Source organism: Trachypithecus francoisi, unplaced genomic scaffold, assembly GCF_009764315.1.
Source record: "Trachypithecus francoisi isolate TF-2019V2 unplaced genomic scaffold, Tfra_2.0 Lachesis_group5, whole genome shotgun sequence".
NCBI classification, from domain to species: domain Eukaryota; kingdom Metazoa; phylum Chordata; class Mammalia; order Primates; family Cercopithecidae; genus Trachypithecus; species Trachypithecus francoisi.
Window position 1 is genome coordinate 91,895,915 of NW_022681470.1, and position 20,049 is coordinate 91,915,963.

General features: G+C 38.5%; 1 protein-coding gene and 1 long non-coding RNA gene across 4 annotated transcripts in view; one reads left to right on the forward strand and one right to left on the reverse strand.

The window, feature by feature from the left end:
* FCRL4 (Fc receptor like 4) overlaps positions 1–1,477 on the forward strand; it is a 23,856-nt gene extending 22,379 nt beyond the window's left edge. For both annotated transcript variants that reach the window (XM_033196577.1, XM_033196578.1), the window contains exon 12: positions 76–1,477. In XM_033196577.1, coding sequence (XP_033052468.1) covers positions 76–186 — 111 coding nt within the window. In that variant the 3' untranslated portion in view covers positions 187–1,477. The remainder of the gene's footprint in view (positions 1–75) is intronic.
* Positions 1–5,988, reverse strand: part of LOC117074773 — a 19,641-nt gene extending 13,653 nt beyond the window's left edge. The window contains exons 1-3 of one of the 2 annotated variants that reach the window (XR_004433695.1): positions 5,700–5,988; positions 3,438–3,588; positions 27–142 (exon numbers count right to left, since the gene is read on the reverse strand). This is a non-coding gene — a long non-coding RNA (uncharacterized LOC117074773). Of the gene's footprint in view, positions 1–26; positions 143–3,437; positions 3,589–3,652; positions 4,149–5,699 lie in introns of both variants that reach the window. The other variant, XR_004433694.1, reaches the window with a different exon arrangement.
* Positions 5,989–20,049: the final 14,061 nt, after the last annotated feature.

The window sequence follows — 20,049 nt, forward strand, 5'->3', positions numbered from 1 at the left end:
CCCCACAGTTTTATCTCCACCATTACCTGCAGCCTCACACTCCCTCTTGGTTTCCACTTCTTTCTTCCATTCCAGGATGTCTCAGTTGTCTACTCTGAGGTGAAGACACAACACCCAGATAACTCAGCTGGAGAGATCAGCTCTAAGGACGAAGAAAGTCACGAGAATGAAAAGTTACGAGAATGAAAAGTTACAAGAATGTCCTACTCATGTGATCTGTACCTTATCCAAAGTCCCAGGCCCAGTGCAGTCCTTGTGGCTCCTGGAATGATCAACTCATTCCAGCTTTCCAATTCTCCTCATGCATATGCATTCACTCCCAGGAATACTCATTCATCTGCTCTGATGTTGGGATGGAATGGCGTGAAAGACTTCTCTAAAATGACCAGGATCCACAGTTAAGACAAGACCCTGGATTATTTGCTGTAGGCCTGGCCTAATACATTCCCTAGGGTCTGCATTAGAGAAGGGGGATAAAGAGAAAGAATGACTGTTTTTGAAAAACAGAAGCACAAATTTTGGTGAATTGGGATTTGCACAGAGATGAAAAAGACTGGGTGACCTGGATCTCTGCTATATACATCTACAACAATTCTCTCACTGGAGACTCACTTGCATCAGTTCGTTTAACTGTGAGTGGCTGCATGGGTACTGCACAAACACTTCACTTCTGCCACACTGTCAGGATTCCGTTGCAGATAAAAGAACCCACCTGAAATGGTTTACAGACAGAGGAGTTTAAAAGAGGACATCAGAAGAGCTGGAGATGCAAGCTCTAGGCTGTGCTTCCAAAAGCAAATGATAATTATGTTAATGTCATTAGGGACAAAGATTTGCAACATTAGAGAAAAGAGACACAAATATATAATAAAAAACTTAAGTAACAATTCTCCAAACCTAAATTTGAATTTAAAATATTAGTATAAACTCATAATAAACTCTGCCTTTAAAAATAGATAAATATTTCCTACATCTGTTCACTGAAAAGGCCTAGAAATTAATTACCAACCAGTAAGCAATAAGCACTCCTTACAGATTCTCTAAATACCATTCCCTACTCAAAGGAAATAAGGTTGCTTTTCTTGTAGGAACTGTGTCTTTGAGTTACTACTTCGTTAATGTGAGAATAACTCTTGCAATTAATGAAGAAGGAATAAAATAGGAAGCCACAATTTTGTATAGATGTTTCATGATATACCTGCTGGTTAAATAATTGACAAAAACCAGCAGCCAAATCTTATAGGTCTCCTAATGGAAGTGTACAATACCACCTACAAAGTATCCATGCCCCAAATGTTAAAACTGAATCCAGTCAAGTCTTTCTAACTAAATACTTGTTTTATAGAAAATGCATGGAAAAAAGGAACTTGTTTAAATAATATTATGGGATTGCAACCAGTAAAACACAAACTGAGAAAAAGTGCTATTGGGCAAATGACCTGGCTTCTTTAACAAATAAATGGCAAAAAGAAAAAAAAAAAAAAAAGAAATGAAATAAAAAGAAGAGGAGAGAGAGGAAGAAAGGGAGAGAGAGAAGAAAAGAAAAATGAAGAAAAGTAATTAGAATATTTCCAACATAAAGAAAAGACAAATATTTAAGGTGATAGATACCCCAATTACACTGATTTGATCTTTACAAATTATATGAATGGATCAATTTGTCACATGTATCACCCCCAAAAAAGAGGAAAAGTGAAAGAGAAGACATATCAATTAAATGAGACTTGAGACATATCAACCAAAAGGAATGCATGGGTCTTGTTTGGATCCTGACTCAAATTAAGAAAAAAAATTACCCATGAGATACTAAGAAAACTGTGTACACTAATATTAAGAAATTGTTGTGTCTTTTGTATATAAATGATAGTTTATTGTAGTGATGTTTTTATAAAAGCAAAAGGATATTCACTTTTATAGCTTATACTGAAGTGTTAGATTAAAGCTTACTAATGTAGATTCAATGTACATGAAATTAGTAGATGAAATTATGTGATTTGGTTTCAAATAACCCTATGAAGTGAGGGTGGGTAGGAAGTGGGTAGGTATAGATGTAGCAGGATCAGTCATATGTGCACCATTTCTGAAGCTGGGTGATGGGTAAGAAGAGGAGATTTATGCTACTCTTTACTTTTGCATGTTTTAATTTTCCATAATAAAGAGTTAAAATATCTACACCCAGAAGACCGCCTCGTTATACCACCCCATTATTCTACTCTTGTGTGAGGTGCCACTCACTTCTGTTATAGTGGTAGCTTCGTGTCTCCCTTCTTTTTCCCTTTCATCCCCACAGCCCATTCTCAGCACTGTGGTCACTGTGCTCAAAACCCTGCAGTGCCTCCCCATCTCGCTTACAGTGAAAGCCAGAGGCCCTAAGTACCCACAAGGCTACACCTGATTGTCCCCATTGCTGCCAGTCTCCTGCCATTCTTCCCCTTAGCACTTCACTGAGGAAGTGCTGCCTTCTGTACCGCTTCTTGCACACACCAGGTAAATGCTTGTTGGAGGCCTTTGCATGGGCTGCTCTCTGCTTAGAATGCTCTTCCTCCCTGATATCCACCAAGGCTTTGAGGTCTGCCCTGGTGACTCAAGGCTTTGAGTCACATGTAAATTTGGAAACTACTTCTCCCCCATCTTCAGCACCTCCAGTCTCCCTTATCCTGATTTGCTTTTTTTGCATAGCACTTATCACTTTCAAACATACTTTGAAACAAACGTTGCTGGTTTACTACACTTACTGCATATCATCTCTCTAAAAACTAGATTTCTTAAGGGCAACAAACCTTGTTCTCTTTGTTCATTGGTATACCCCAAGTACCTAGAACTCTGCCTGGTCCACAGTAGGTGTTTAATCGATATTTTTGAATGAATGAATCATCTATTTCAGTGAGGAAAATCATTGCCTTCTCCATGATGGAAAGGATCCATTGCAAATAATCCACAACCACAGAGCACATGGGCCCCTGAGGATCTGACTCTCCATCAGAGGCTCAGATTTGGCCTCTATGTCTGTCAGTTGGGCACTTAGCAGTGGTCAGAGAGACCTGGGTGAGTACAAGCTTATGTTACTGAATCATTCCATAAACTCTGCACCTTCCAGCAAGGCTGCTTCATGAATGAGCCCTTTGAGCAATCGCTGGAGTAACTGGAGAAAGAGGCTGCCTGACATTCAGCCAGAGCACGTGACCACAGCCTCCTGATTACTGAGGTCTTCCTCAGTAAGGCCTTGGATGAGTATTCTCATAAGGCACAAATATTCTCGTACTCCGGATCCATTGGAAGAGGTCCAACAATATGATTCTTCCCTAATCTTGCAGTTTTATTCTTTCCAAATCCTGACCGTACAGCTCCAAACACTAGCCACTGCTCATGAATCAGAGTAGAGCCTCACCTCTGGACATCTCATCTTCCAGGTAAAGTGGACCACTGGGAATACCCACCTTTGTCACAATCCTCCAGGGATTCCCAAATGTGGTTGTGGTGCTGCAGTTGCCACCCTCAGCTGACATGAGGGTGTATTTAAACTAGGATAGACTGTTTATTCCTCCTCTGTCAGTTGGTCATAGGGAACTCACCACCAGGTTATAGTTGCTGGTTGAGAGAGAGAAGTAAAAAAGCAGCAGAATATGAGCTATTCACTGTTTATTCAACTTACCATTGCTTTCAGACCATTCTGGAGTGAGACCTCCTGTAAATCACTTCCACTTAATGATGGAATAATCCTCAATATGTTGTGAATTTTTGCTTAGTGGATCAGACAGCTTCCAGTTCATGGGGAACAGCTCAGATCTCTGATGGGCCACGTTCAAGTGTTCAGTGAAAAAGAAAAGTTACTTGAAGAGAACATAGTTTTGCTCCAAAATTTTATGGTTCTCAACTGTGATTCTCCTGTAGAGCCTTGCTGTAGCCCTTACACAACATCCTGACCAGCCATAACAGTTTTGGGCTCTTTGGATACGCTGGATCCTAAAAGCCAAGGTCCATGCTGCTTGCACTGTAACCTAGACAAGCTAAATACCCCTTGCTTGCTCAGGGGCCCACTCAAAGATGATAGGTTTGTGAGTTATCCAGTTATTGAGTCAGAATAGGCAACCAAATGTGACGTCTGTTGCTTCCAAGATCCAGAGACCTATCAAATGTTGGGCTTCTTCCTTAAAAGAATAGAAGCAACAACTTAATTTACTATCCCAACATGTTGCAGACACCTAATTGCACAATAAATCCCCATAAAGGAAGAATTAGATTTAATAGAATTTCTTTAACTATTAATTTTAACAACAGAAATCTGTATATTTTGCTGAGAATAGCAAACCAAGGATAGAGGAATATAATTCTATTTGAGACTAAATGAATTGATACAGATACACTTGGAAGAGACTCTCAACTCAATGGACTAGATCAAGCAGCTGGGAGTGATTCTAATTAGTTCTCTCTTGGTGGATCAAAATCTGTAGGCAACAATGGACTTGGAAAAATAAAGTGAGATAATAACAGGTCCTTGGTATAATGTAGGGGAAAAATTCAAAGATGTATAGAGATGGGATTGTTGTGGTGGATTTATCACACATGTTCCATTCATGTGTGCCCTATATCTCTTAAAAGGGTATTTCCACAGAGCATTGAAAAATACATTAGTGATAAAAGTACCAGCACCTTTGAAAAGTATAATAGAAATAGGTCAAGGGCAAAGGTGAAGATATTGTCTCATAAGTAGGCTCCCTGATTATGATGGAGTCTCAGAGTAGCAGAGACAAAAGAAGGCATGGCTACAATAATGAGAAAATGATAGTGACAATGCTATGACTGACAAGAACTTTGGATCATGGGAACAAAATAGGTGAGCAGGCCATATGTATACAAATGACAGTAAACTAGAAGCCTGCTTAGAATCATCGAAGAGAATCATAGTCACCCCATTTTCCTGCCAGTTGCTCTACCAGTCAGGGTTCAGTAGCAGACAATAGAGGCCACCCTAACTGATTGATGAAGAAAGGAATTTGTTTAGGGTATTAGTGGAAAGACTAGAGAGTAAGGCTCTAGGCTGGGCCTCTAGGAACAACTTCCAGAAGCAAACTGCCAAACTGGCCTGACAAGAGGGCAGCCACTGTCACCACAGCTGACTCAAGATCCGTGGGGCCTCTGCTGCTACTGCAAAAGTTTTGAAGTCAAAAAGCTGCCTAACTGCCACTCGGTACTACAAGATTAGACAACCAAAGGCCATAGTTCAGAAAAAGCAAAATATCCACTTGCATCACTCAGCTTCCAGAATAGCCACACAGTTATGATTTAACTAGACTCAAGCTCACTTCTGAGTCTTACAGGTGGTCTGTTTAGTGGAAAAGAGGCTATGTGCAAAGACCCTGGCTTTACCCTTCTATTTCCTATTGAAAAAGAAGTCACAAGAAGTCACTCTAGAAGGAGCTTAAATTGCTATTGAAACAGTTACTCTTCAGTATTTACCACCATGTTTCTTTTAGAATGGTGTGTGTGTGTGTGTGTGTGTGTGTGTGTATGTATTCTTTTAGTGTAATTAGTAAAAGTTGCAGACAGAGGGAGTGTATCAAAACAGAATACAGATTTTTAAATTCAAGAGATTTTAGTTCAAGTCCATAATGTCCCACTTATTAGTATAAGCCCTTAGACAAGTCACTTACATTTTCTGGGTTTTATTTCCTTCTGTGCAAAATGAAGATAACACCTACCTTGTACAGGTGCTGTGAGTACATTTCTTCTTCCAAGCTTTTGCACTTGCTGTTCTCTCTGACTGTAATGCTCTTCCCCTGGCAACCACTGTCTGTGACCTCACAACCTTCAGTGCCTGTTCAAATGCTATCTTTTTAAGGAAATCTTCTGTTGCCACATGTTTAGAATAGCAACATGCCCCAACCTTTATCAACTTCTTTCATCCTACTCTACCTCATGTTTCTCCAATGCCACTTTTCACCATCAAATATTCTAAAATATTCTCATTTATTTATCTGATTGTTCCACCTATTGTTTATGCTTTATGAAGACAGAGACTTTTATCTGTTTTGTTCACTAATGTATGCCCACTGCATCCTGTAGAAACCAATATATGGTAAGTGCTGAAGTAACATTTGTGAATTATGAGGATTATATAAAGCAATGAGTGTAAGTGCCTGATAATGTGTCTTTCTCATATAAGCACCCAATACATGTTAATCATTAGTATTGGTATTTACTACAGATATGTTTCTAGGTCAACAAACATTTATTGAAGACTTAGCATACCAAATACAAACTTTGATCAGAAAAAGGTGTCTCCTTTGACCAACATACAGGTTAGGGGGAAAAGTGTCTCTCTTTGTGAAATTTCCCCAGTAACGTACTGGAAGAGATAGATGCATAAAAAGATAATTTCCATATTATACGAAAGTAACATTAGAACTAATAGGCTCTAAGTCAATGTGTTAGGGAAGATAATACTAGCAGTTTTAACAGATGATCCTAGAAATCTTAGGAACTCTCTAAAACAAAACACCCCATCACTTGCTCCCAGGGTGAAGGGCAAGGCTCTGCTCCACATGATCATTCAGGATCCTAGGCTCCTTACATCTCATGGTACCACCGTCTTCAGGGCTTCCAAATTCTCTGCGAAAGGAGGGAGTATGTGGCAGATCATCCAGAAGACTCTAGAGGCCATTCCTGAAAGTGGCATGCATTCATCCTTTCCACATTTCATCTGCCAGAATTAAATCACAGTTCCTTGCTTATCTCAAGGGGTAGGAAAAATAGTCTAGCTATTGCCCAAGAAGCAGAGGATACAGATCTGCTTATCATCCTGGAAAGTAGCTGCCATACTCCCATACTCAGCAAAGGGAAACGTTCAGGGAAATTTTACTGGAGGATATAGCACACAGACATTAAGACAGTAACATGTGAAGTCATGAAAAGCTGAGTTGAAATTCAGGTAAGAATTAGTAGGCTTAGTTAAATCACTCAAACTCTCCAACCCGTTTTAATCTCTAAATAATGGGAGTAACAGTAAAATATAATAAAATTGAACCTATAAACTTATTGTGAGGATTACATGTGTGAAATCCATTTTTTTTTTTTTTTTGAGACACAGTCTCGCTCTGTTGCCCAGGCTGGAGTGCAGTGGCGTGATCTCGGCTCACTTAAATGTGTGAAATCTTAAGTACTGCATAATTACATAGTAAGCATTTAATAAATGCTAGCTCTCAGGAAAAGGAGGAAGTATGAGAAGGCAAGAGGGAACAGAAAGAAGAGCAAAAGGAGACAGAGTTGGAAAATTAGACACAGAGAAGATGTGCTGGAGAATGAAGAAAATGGCTTTAGACTGAAATAGAAAATGTGCAGAGGCATAAGACAATAACATGCATTCAAGAAATTACAAGCAATTTAGTGTGTTTGCAGAATAAGATTCTCTTTACTGGAAAATCATGTCAGTCCAGAGAGGGTGAGACCCTAGTAGGCCTTGGTGCCATAATCAGGAGCTTCATCTTGTAACAACTGAAAGCCACTGACGTGCTTAATCAAGCAACATATCCAGATTTGTGCTTCAGATAGATTCTCCTGGTGGCTGTGTAAAAAATAGCTTTAAGGTAGGAGAGATTGGCTGGTGGCAGGGAGGGTGGTTGGTTGCTGTGACTATCACCTAGGTTAGAAAAAGAGGGCCAGAGCCACAGATGTGCTAGAGCAGAAGGGTGCAAAACTTGTTTTGTAGGAAACAGTAAAAGTAGTGATTGATTGGAGGTGAAGGAGACAGTCTAGGCTGACTCCCAGGACTCTGGCTTGGACAGCCAGGGGAATGATGTGCCATAAATGGAGAGAGAATGCAGCATAATCTAAAAGCTCCTTGGTCATATTGCAGTTTCATTCTTTTTCTATGAATGTTGCATTTTATGCACCATGATTTAATTTTCCAAATCTGTTCCCAAAACAATTTCTAGAAACTTTGAGATTCATATTGAGTTTCTTTCTCCCAGAATATCACTTTGTGTCTTAACTAAAACCAAAAAATAGCTTCTGACAATTTCTTGCCTTTATTCCTGAGTCAAGGTCGAAAGTTTACCTATATAATCTCTGTGACCAGTGCCACATATTCCATGATTACCCTGTGCACACCATCAGCCTTCAGTGCACATAAGCTCCATCCCAAATTCTCGCTTGTCATATTTAATGAAATATCCAAAGCTGGCATGAACTTTAGAGAAGATTTAAAAACAGCCCCCACACAGGCCACGCGTGGTGGCTCATGCTTGTAATCCCAGCACAAGGCCAAGGTGGGCAGATCACGAGGTGAGGAGATGGAGACCATTTTGGCTAACAAGGTGAAACCCCGTCTGTACTAAAAATACAAAAAATTAGCCAGTGTGGTGGCGGGCACCTGTAGTCCCAGCTACTCAGGAGACTGGGGCAGGAGAATGACTTGAACCAGGGAGACAGAGCTTGCAGTGAGCCCAGATTGCACCACTGCACTCCAGCCTGGGAGACAGAGTGAGACTCCATCTCAGAAAAAAAAAAAAAAAACCCACAGCCCCCACCCAAATGTTAGTTCTAGACTTTCAGAAAGAGGAACCTCAAGATAAATATATCATTTATGTTTATGCAAAAGTGTGTTGGGTCATCGGACTTCCCAGAGCCATGGAAAAATAACACCTCAAATATTTACATAAGCTGAGGGGATAAGGGGAAAGCCTCAAACCAGCTGGCTTCTATTTTCTGGTTTAATAGTGAGGGTTTTCATGACAAAAGGAAGAAAGTTCATCTGCATAGGGCCTTCCTTCTCTGAGAACACATCTGTTCTATTATCTCTTTAAAAAGCCAAAGTCCTCCCCTGGCAGTTACCCAGGGACTGCAGAAAAGAGAACAGAGTTAGATGCAAAACTAGCTACATGATTTGTGGGGCTCAGTGCAAAAAGAAAATGCAAGGCCCTTTGTTCAAAGAGCAAGAAAAAATGTGCCAGTAAAGGCACTTTTTCCTTTATTCCATGGTCTCTCCCTTAACTTGTCACGATGCTTCTTTATTTGCTATTTAATGTCATTCTAAGAGAAGAAAAAAATGGCATTTTAAATTATCAGTGTGAATTTTTACTGTTCATCTTTATATTTTGTACTATAAAGCATTTAATCAGTATGCAGGATTATTAAAATTAGACAATACATGCTTCATAGCTTATGCACACGGGCCTTTTGTTCTTATCAGAACAGTGGAAATGCTGCAAAAATCAAAAAAATACGCAATTCTTTTTATTTTATTTCTTGATATGTGCACATCCTAACAACACTTTCTACCTTTGGTTTATTGATGAGAATGGAAGGAGGGAAAGGTAAAACAACTCCGGTTGCCCTATCATTTCATTTCCTTCTGTTATTTTCAATGAAAGTGATTAGCTAATATAAGGACGTAACATAAGGAAGATATGATAGAGTTCCTTGACTGTTTGTTTCTTAGAAACACCACTGCCTTCTTTCTATATGAGAAGCAAGATCTGGGTCAAATGCAAAGTGATGCCTTCTTGGGGCTGTCGGTCATTGATGTCATACACTTACTTTGTACTTGCTTTGCGTCTCACTGAAGTCCCACTCGTTGTGGGTGCACTTGAAATTCTGTGATCCTGTGATGTTACAATAGTGAACACGCATATTGCAAGTATCTCCTCAGCTCATGCATAGACTCTTATCCGATTAGACTTCATGTACTAAACACAAGTTCAAAGATAGAACTATTACAAGTTTCAAGATGGCAACAACAAAGCGTTAAACCAAGCTCAGGGCCCTTCTGAATGTTGGGCCCTGCGTGACCACACCGGACATATCTGAGGAAGCCAACTGTAATTGAGTATTTTCATCAAGTCACAAGAGGCTGGTGGGAGGGCTCTCCAATGGGGAACTGATCTTCTAGATTTAAACAGGCCCCAAACAAGTTCGTACTCTCTTTTAATAAATTCTTTGTAGCTATTTCAACCTGTCATTGGAATTTCTGACCATGACTGTGCTGTGCTTAGGGGGCTACTGAGCATCAAAGCCCTGGCCTAAGAACAGCCTTGATGAAATAGTAATTGTGTGAATAGAAAGAAGACCTGAGGCCAGAGTTCAGGGGGCTAGGCTGATAAACTTTATAACTGCTATTTATGCAGCTTCTGCTATGTGCTTCTAGCATTTACTTTACAAACATCTCATTTAATCCTGACAACAGCTAGAAGGCAAATATAACTAATACCTGCTTTATAAATGAAAAAACTGGGATTAACATCTTGCAAAATTTTTCCCACAGTCACCTAGACAGTGACACAGCTAAGATTCAGTTTCATGTCTGTCCGATTCCAAAACCTATGCTCTTATTTATTATTTACGTATTTATTTTTGAGACAGGGTCTCATTCTGTCACCCAGGCTAGAGTGCAGTGGTGCAGTCTCGGCTCACTGCAACTTCCACCTCCTGAGCTCAAGAGATCCTCCCAGCTCAGCCTCCCAAGTAGCTGGAACTACAGGCACACGCCACCACACCTGGCTAATTTTTTATTTTTTTACTTTTTGTAAAAGGTTTTTGCCCTATTGCCCAGGCTGATCTTGAACTCCTGGGCTCAAGCAATCCACCCACCTTGGCCTCCCAAAGTGCTAAGATTACAGGCATGGGTCAACATGCCCAGCCCAAAACCTATGTTCTTTCCATATAACAAGCTTTCTCCATTGCCAAGGATCAGCATCTGAATAAACAAGGCCAGTGCTGTATTGAGATGGCTGCGTGGGAGAAGAGCCACAAAGAAGAGAAGTTGCTTATGGTGGACATCGAGACATTTTCTTTCCTCATCTCTAGCTGTTGCCCTTATTTATCACATTCAGGTTGGTATAGGTAGTACACTCAGAAAATTGTGAAATATTCCAGTAGATTCTTTTTCTTCTTCCCCTTTTTGAGCTAGGATTTCCCTCTGTTGCTCAGGCTGGAGTACAGTGGTACAATCTAAGCTCACTGCAGCCTCAACCTCTCAGGCTCAAGAAATCCTTCTGCCTCAGACTCCCAATTAGCTGGGAATACAGGCACGCACCACCATACCTGCCTACTTTTTGTATATTTTGTAGACACACAGTCTCACTATATCTCATTATACCACCCAGGCTCTTCTCAAATTCCTGGGCTCAAGCGATCCTCCTGCCTATACCTCCCAAAGTGCTGGAATTACAGGCATGAGCCACCATGCCTGCCCTCCAATAGATTCTTAATAAACCTTTTTATACTGCTCTAGAATATTTAAACCACAAAAAACAAATTCACAAAGTAGTGATGTATGCTATTACATGGATGAGCCCCAGAAACATTACACTCAGTGAAAGAAGCCATATACAAAAGGGAACAAATTATATGAATTCATTTCTGTGTTCAGAAAAGGCAACTCTATAGAGAAAAAAAGTCAACTGGTAAACAGTTAGTAGCCCGGGTTGTTGGTGGAAATTGAGAGTGACTGCAAATGGATGCCAGGTTTCTTTCTGAGGTGGTGAAAATGTTCTAAAATTAGATGATGGTGATAAAACGAGTGAATAATATCATTAAATATTGTACCTCAATAGAGCTGTTAAATATATAGGCAGCCACCCAAGGTTTTTAATAAGCATCCATTAGCATAAGTAAAGACAACTGGTAGAAAGGCTGAAGTGCAGAAAGTGAATAGAACTTTGAAAAAGCAACAGATTTTGGTGTCATGTAGACAAAGGTTTCGAATATATTGAGTGTGATTTTTCACACCAGCCTAGTGAGGTGGACATTGTGGTTCCCATTTTTTTTTTTTTTTTTTTTTTTTGAGACAGCGTCTCGCTCTGTCACCCAGGCTAGAGTGCAGTGGTGAAATCTGGGCTCACTGCAAGCTCCACCTCCCGGGTTCACACCATTCTCCTGCCTCAGCCTCCCTAGTAGCTGGAATTACAGGCACCTGCCACCACGCCTGGCTAATTTTTTGTATTTTTAGTAGAGATGGGGTTTCACCGTGTTAGCCAGAATGGTCTCAATCTCCTGACCTCATGATCCGCCCGTCTCAGCCTCCCAAAGTGCTGGGATTACAGACATGAGCCACCGCGCCCGGCCTGTGGTCCCCATTTTAAGGATGAAGAAACTTAAGCTCAAGTTTAATAATTTGCTCAGGGTCACCCAGCTGGTGAGTGGCAGAGCCCTGAGTTTTTCTGGTAACAGTGCCTGTGCTCCTTCACCTCTCCATTGTGACAGAACATTGCCTGTAAGACTTTCCCTCAGGAAAATCCAATATTAATATTTAAGAAATTAAATCTTTGTTTTGCCCAGATTTGTTTTCACTGCCAACACTTTCTCTTCATCTGTATCAACTCTTTCTCCCCATTTACCATAGTACATTTTGTGGCCATAGCATCCTGCTTGTCAGCATACAAAATTCCCTCCAGGAGCTCCTGAGAGGCTCTGCCCACTCTCCAAACTGACTGACAGAGCCCAGGAGCTGCTCCAAGCCCACTCAGTGATCATGAGATTACTGTGGTTAATTCCACACTGCCTGTTTAAATATGCCCTCCAAGAACCTTTAGTTTTTATCTCTCTGTGTTATAAATAGTACAGTGGTTATTTATAAACTTCAGAACTCTAAGTTTCCATTTTCTGTCACCAAAATAGGCCCCTAGTAATTACTCTTGAGAGGTAACCATTAAACCGTGGCCCCTGCTGCTGCTACAGCTGGCTGTAGGAAGATCTTGCATCTAGATTCCTGTTCAGATACCTGTGACTGTTGAATCTCTTTGTTGAAATTTTTAGGTTCATGCTCAGACAACTCTCTACCACTTTTGGCTTTTGGCTTATGAGGTACTTGAAAGTAAAGTATGCAGTTTCTTTGAACTTCAGTTTTTCTCATCTATAAAATGAGGATAAAAATACCTCCCTAAAAGAATATTATCTGTGTTTTTTTCCCTATTGATTCAAAGGTTAAATAAGGTAATATTTACAAAGTATCTGGTGTGATACTGTGTTACACTAATCATCCAATATATGGTAACTATTATTGAGATAAGGGTAAGGATCTCCTTCAGTTGAGAAAAAGGCATATCTACCATATTCTACGTACTGAAACCAACCACAAATGACCAAAAAACAAAAAAACAAACAAAAAAAGAAACTCCATCCTCAGTGAAACTTTTGAAAACCCACATTCCCCGACTTATAAACTCTGGAGAGCAGCTTCTAACCACAGTAAAATTAAAATTCAAATCAAACCAAGGGAAGAAATGAGGTGGCAGGAAACACAGGCTCCAATACACTTCTATAGGAAAATCTCCAAGTTTTCCAAAAGTAAGGGGCAAAGTCCTGAAGCTCCAAACTGGTAAACTCATAATCAGAAGACAAGGTGTTGGGAGTATGGAGACTGTAGGAACATCCTCAAGTCCCACAGAACACTCAAAAAAGCAGGGACATACGGTCCGAATGAGACACTTTGCAGACTTGAGGAGAGATGGTACACAATACTGGCTCTGCAGATGTGAACATTATTTGCTGAAGAGAAGTACATGCTAAATCACCACAGGAGGAAACATTCTGAAGCAAAATACTTAGGTCCAAGCTGTCTGCTGCCTCAGCTCACACACCAGCTTGTCCCACAAGCTGCTCTTCAGTCAATAGAGAGCTGGGAAAGTGTGGCCCTTGTTGAGAGATAAGCCGTAATCAGACTGTCACTAGCATGGGATTCAGGCATGTAGACAGAATGAAAAAGTGTAGGCAGTAAAAGAGTATAGCCAGAAGAAGCACAACGCCACCCAGCCACCCGGAAAATATCAGACAACCTCTTCTCCATGACATCAGAGAAATTTTAAAAATAAAGTCTCTTTTTCATATAATGACACTTTGGGCTTGAGAAAATGCAGCAGGAACAGAAGAATATTGAGGGTAAATTAATAAAGTTCAAAAACCAGAAGAGGAAAATCAGCCATTTAAAATCAGAAAACAAAAAATGAATAAAAATTGCTGAAAATATAGTAATGAAAGATGGATTTGATAAAACTAAACAAAATAAAATAGGAAAGAACAAAGGTTTAAATTATTACAGAGAAAATAATTGATATGAGTGACAGATAAAAGATCTCCAATATTCCCATAAGTGGTATTCTGAAGCCAACAGAATAAATGCAAATGAAAAATATTTAAAGATATAATAGAAGAAAGCATCCAGAAAACTGGTACAGAATTAGCAACATGACATATTTAGATAAAGTTACTATACTTCAGAGATTTTTAAAAAAAGAATTTAGTGGACTTTGAGAGGCCAAGGTGGATAGATCACCTAAGGTCATAAGCTCAAGACCAGCCTGGGCAACATGGCGAAACCCCGTCTCTACTACAAATACAAAATTAGCAGGGTGCGTTGGCACACGCCTGCAATCCCAGCTACTCGGCAGGCTGAGGCAGGAAAATCACTTGAACCTCAGTGATAGAGGTTGCAGTGAGCTGAGATGGTGCCACTGCACTCCAGCCTGGGTGACAGAGACCCCATTTCAAAAATAAAAATTGAAGAATTTGGTGGACAACCAGAAAAAAGTCAAGTTATGTGGAGGAGAGGAAAAAGCTGTCTTCAAACTCATAGCTGCGTTCAACACTAGAAGACAATAGTCTAATGTTTAAAGACCCTCAAGAGAAGAAAGATTAACCCAAGAATTTTAAATCCAGATATATTTCAGGAATAAAGCAAAGACATACTTTCTAACGTGCAAGAACTCCATGACTGTGGCACTTTAAGACAAAACATGACTTAAAACCTACGATGAGTATTGAATTCAATTAAATATAACACTCAAATCAGGAAATTATAAGAATTATGGGGTTATAGAACACAGCGTAAATATTATAAACCCTGAAAATATAGAAATTATACTATTAGTAATAAAAATCAGGAGGTGGAGGATATGAAAACATATGGGACAAAGTAATAGCAGGCAGATTCCTTTCTTTTTAATAGGAAATAAGTAGATATTGTCAAATCAAGAAAGATAGCTATAAGAATACCAGAGTTACAAGGTTAACCACTGCGATACTAAGAACAAACTATAATTCCTTCAAAACATGAGCAGTGCTGTACGCTCTTTAAAAATACAAAGGATTGAAAGTAAATAAAACATTTAAAAGCAAAAGTTTGATAACATGGGCCGGGCGCGGTGGCTCAAGCCTGTAATCCCAGCACTTTGGGAGGTCGAGACGGGCGGATCACGAGGTCAGGAGATTGAGACCATCCTGGCTAACACGGTGAAACCCCGTCTCTACTAAAAAATACAAAAAACTAGCCGGGCAAGGTGGCGGGCGCCTGTAGTCCCAGTTACTCGGGAGGCTGAGGCAGGAGAATGGCGTGAACCCGGGAGGGGGAGCTTGCAGTGAGCTGAGATCCGGCCACTGCACTCCAGCCTGGGCGACAGAGCGAGACTCCGTCTCAAAAAAAAAAAAAAAAAAAAAAAAAAAAAAAAAAAAAAGTTTGATAACATGAATTAGATAACAGAGTTAATACCAACCACCTTTGTCTTATGAATGTGGAAATATGATAATTTTATCAAAGAAATAGATTTGTAATCCTAAAACAAAACCCAAGCATATATTATATGCAAGAAATAATTCTAAAACAAAGTAGCCTAAGACATGATAAAATGGTGACAAAAGCATACAGCCATGCAAACAAATGAGAACAAGAATCATGACATTAATATCAAACAAGTCTAATTCAGCTAAAACAATAAAGTATTAAATCACACCCAAAACAATAAAGTATTAAATCATACCCAAAACACTACTCTATAATTATAGAGAGTACAACCTGCAACAAATATTGGCTATGAATTTTTATGCATCAGATCTTGTACTTTAAAATTTTATAAATCAGTGAAAAATAAGTATTACATGAGGTTATAGAAGATTTATTTAACATATTCAATAACTGGCTATAATAAATATATGCAAAACACCCTATCCTGAAGATGAAGAATACATCTTCTTTTATTTTTAAAGGTCCATGAAATACTTATCAAAAAAAAAAAAGAGGGGAAGAAAGACCATATTAGGTCACAAAGAAAATCTCAATAAATTCCAGAAAGTAGTAAATTCCAGAAACTACATATATCACGTTGTTGTATTAAAATGCAATAAATGGTAAAATGTCACTATTAATAGCAAAACCAGAAAAAGAAAAATCTACCATCTAGATATTTTTAAATGTTTTAAAAATTCCTGCATTAAAGAAATCAAAACTGAAATAGTTAACTATGTACAACATATTGTAATGAAAAGAATATATCAGAACCTATAGAACATAACTAAAGCACTGAAGAAAATTCACAGCCTTGAGCATTTAAATTACCAAATAGGAAAACTGAAAATACATAAACATTTAATTTAAGAATTTAGAAAGCAAAAATACACCTAAGAAAAGCAGAAATGCACACGTTAGAAAACAAAACAACAGAGCTGGTAATTAAAGAGCTAATTTTGCTTCGAAAGAAAAAAATAAACAAATGCCGGCCGGGCGCGGTGGCTCAAGCCTGTAATCCCAGCACTTTGGGAGGCCGAGACGGGTGGATCACGAGGTCAGGAGATCGAGACCATCCTGGTCTACACGGTGAAACCCCGTCTCTACTAAAAATACAAAAAACTAGCCGGGCGAGGTGGCGGGCGCCTGTAGTCCCAGCTACTCGGGAGGCTGAGGCAGGAGAATGGCGTAAACCCGGGAGGCAGAGCTTGCAGTGAGCTGAGATCTGGCCACTGCACTCCAGTCCGGGCGACAGAGCAAGACTCCACCTCAAAAAAAAAAAAAAAAAAAAAAAAAAAAAAAAACAAATGCCAAGGAACAAAAAACAGAATTGCCCGGGAATAAGATAGAAAATTTAAACATAAATTATCATAGTAGAATTTTAAACAGTTTCCAAGGAACAATCCCATTTAAGAAACCTATCAGTATAAGAGAGTTTCAAAGACAAATCTTTCTAACTTTCAAAGAATAAATAATTGCAAGTTACTTAAATGGTCCTGAGGCACACAAAAATTAAAACTAGAAGGATCTTTTTTTTTTTTTTTTTTTTTTGAGACGGAGTCTTACTTTCCCACCCAGGCTGGAGTGCAGTGGCATGATCTCGGCTCACTGCAACCTTGGCCTCCTGGGTTCAAGCGATTCTCCTGCCTCAGCCTCCCGAGTAGCTGGGACTACAGGCACATGCTACCATGCCCAGCTAAGTTTTTGTATTTTTAGTAGAGATGGGGTTTCACTGTGTTAGCCAGGATGGTCTTGATCTCCTGACCTCGTGATCCACCCGCCTCGGCCTCCCAAAGTGCTGGGATTACAAGTGTGAGCCACCGCACCCGGCCAGACCTTTTTCTTAATATGATAACAATTATATATCTCAAGCCAAAAATTAGATTTGTATTTAATGAAGAGCACCAAAATAGTTTCCAGTAAGGCTGGAAAGACAGTAATTTAGAATTGTTCTGGTAGTGTGTTTTAGTGAGAAGAAGACAGTTTGAAACAACCCTAAAAATTTAGTGACTCAACACATAATAGCTTATTTTAATTCAAGTTACACGTCCAACATGAACTGGCAACAGATCCAGGCTCATAGAGGCTTCACCATTTTGTACCTGCACTGTCTGAATCACATAGGCTGTTTGGTGCCTATAGCAAGAGAAGTGATACAGGGGCATTTCTTGCCTGCTCTTGTATATGACAGCATGGAAATAACTTATACTACTTCCTCTCACAGCCTGTAGGACACATCTAGTCACATGGTCCTCTACTATATGAGAGCTGAAAAACGGGGAGCATATGGTGTTCTGTGAGCAGTAAATGTCTTTATTTCAAGAGAAATAAAACTATACAATTATAAAAATTGCAAAGAATGAGATAAAATTAAAGCATGTAAAAGCTATGCTATAAGAGAAATCAAGAGTTGAGATAGATTAAAATTAGAAAAGATGTAGATTTGAATACCATGATTCACAAGTTTGATCTAACAAGAAAAATAAATTTTAAAACAAACATTACTAGAGATAACTGGATTATCACTCAATGACAAAAAATAACATTCCTAAACATGATGGAATAAGCCCATCTCAGTTACCTGTTGCTGCATTAAAAAAAAAAAAAAGCCGAAACCTTGTGATTTAAAACAACAATGGTTCTATAAATGGACCATGCTCAACTATATACTCAGATTGGCTGAACATCGTTAAAAACATTACAGCAAACACAGCATCAGATTCAGGTTTTTAAGCATAGCATCCAATCAACTGAATCAAGTCCAAATGTAGATGAGACTCTCCCAGTGTGGCTTTCAGGCAAGAAATAGAGACAAAGAGAAATATTTAATAATGGCAAGTGTGTCAAATTATCGGGAAGAGGTAACAATTCTGAATGTGTAAGCAATTCATAAAATAACTTCAAAATATAAAACAAAAAAATGACAGAAATAAAAAGGAAGTTGACAAACTCACAATGATAATGGAAAGCCCTAACATAATTTTCTTGGTAACTTATAGAATATCAGAAAAAATAGTAAGACCATAGGATATTTGAATAACACAATATAGAATATAGAATTATGTAACTGACAGAAATGAAATGCTGCACCATTTGCAAATATACATTATTTTAAAGAAAACGTGAAAAATTTACAAAACTTGACTGTATACTGGCCCATAAAGCAAATTTCAACATATTTCAAAAGACTGAAATCATAAAATATGTTCTCAGATCACAGTGGAATTAAATTAGAGATTAATATCAACAAAAATGAAAATCTCTATTAGGAAAAGAAACAATACACTTCAAAACAACCCATGAGCCAGAAAGAACACCCTAGTGGAAATCAATAATATTTTTAACAAAATAATCATAGAGATATGACATATCAAAACTTACACATTGCAGCCACACTTAGACAAAACTGCATAGCATATTAGAAAATAAAAGACTAAAAAATCAAAGACGTAAGTATCCCTGTAAGAAGTTTTTAAAAAGCAAGTTAACTTTTAAATAGTAAAATGAAGTAAATATTAAAGAAAAGAGGAGAAATTAACGAAATAGAAAATGAACATACAATATAGAAAAATCAACAAAGCCAAAAGGTTCTTTGAAAATGCTAATTCAATTGATGATTCCCTCTAGAGACTGATCAAGAATAAAAAAAAAAAATAGAATGACAAAGAGAAGACAGTTATCAATATTATGAGTGAAAAAATAAAAAACATTACTACAGATCTCAAATATGTTAAAAAATAAATGAGGACATTGCAAATAATGTTATGTCAATAGACTTGGAAATATTGATGAGCAAATTCCAAAAAATATACAGCATATCAAAACTGGCACAAGAAGAAATAAAGTATCTGAATAATCTCATATCAGTTTTAAAAATCAAATCTGTAATTTGCCCTCCTCCAGAGAAAGTTCCAAGCCTAAGCATCTTTACCAGTAAAATCTTCCAAACATTTAAGGAAGAAATGACATCAATCTTACACAAACTCTTCACGAGGATAGAAAAAGAAGGAGCTTGCTTATGAGACCAATATAATTTTGTTACTAAAATTCATCAAGAAAGAAAATTGGCCCATCTTTCTCATGAACACAAATGCTAAAAGGCACAGCAAATTTATAAGTCAAATTCAAGAATATATAAAAAAGATAACACATCATGGCCAAGTTGGCATGTACAGTTGATTTTACATTTGTAATCATCCATGTAATTCATCATATTAACAATAAAAGTATGGAGAGGATGTGGAGAAATAGGAACACTTTTACACTGTTGGTGGGATTGTAAACTAGTTCAACCATTATGGAAAACAGTATGGCAATTCCTCAAGGATCTAGAACTAGATGTACCATATGACCCAGCCATCCCAATACTGGGTATATACCCAAAGGATTATAAATTATTCTACTACAAAGACACATGCACATGTATGTTTATTGCGGCACTATTCACAATAACAAAGACTTGGAATCAACCCAAATGTCCATCAGTGACAGACTGGATTAAGAAAATGTGGCACATATACACCATGGAATACTATGCAGCCATCAAAAAGGATGAGTTT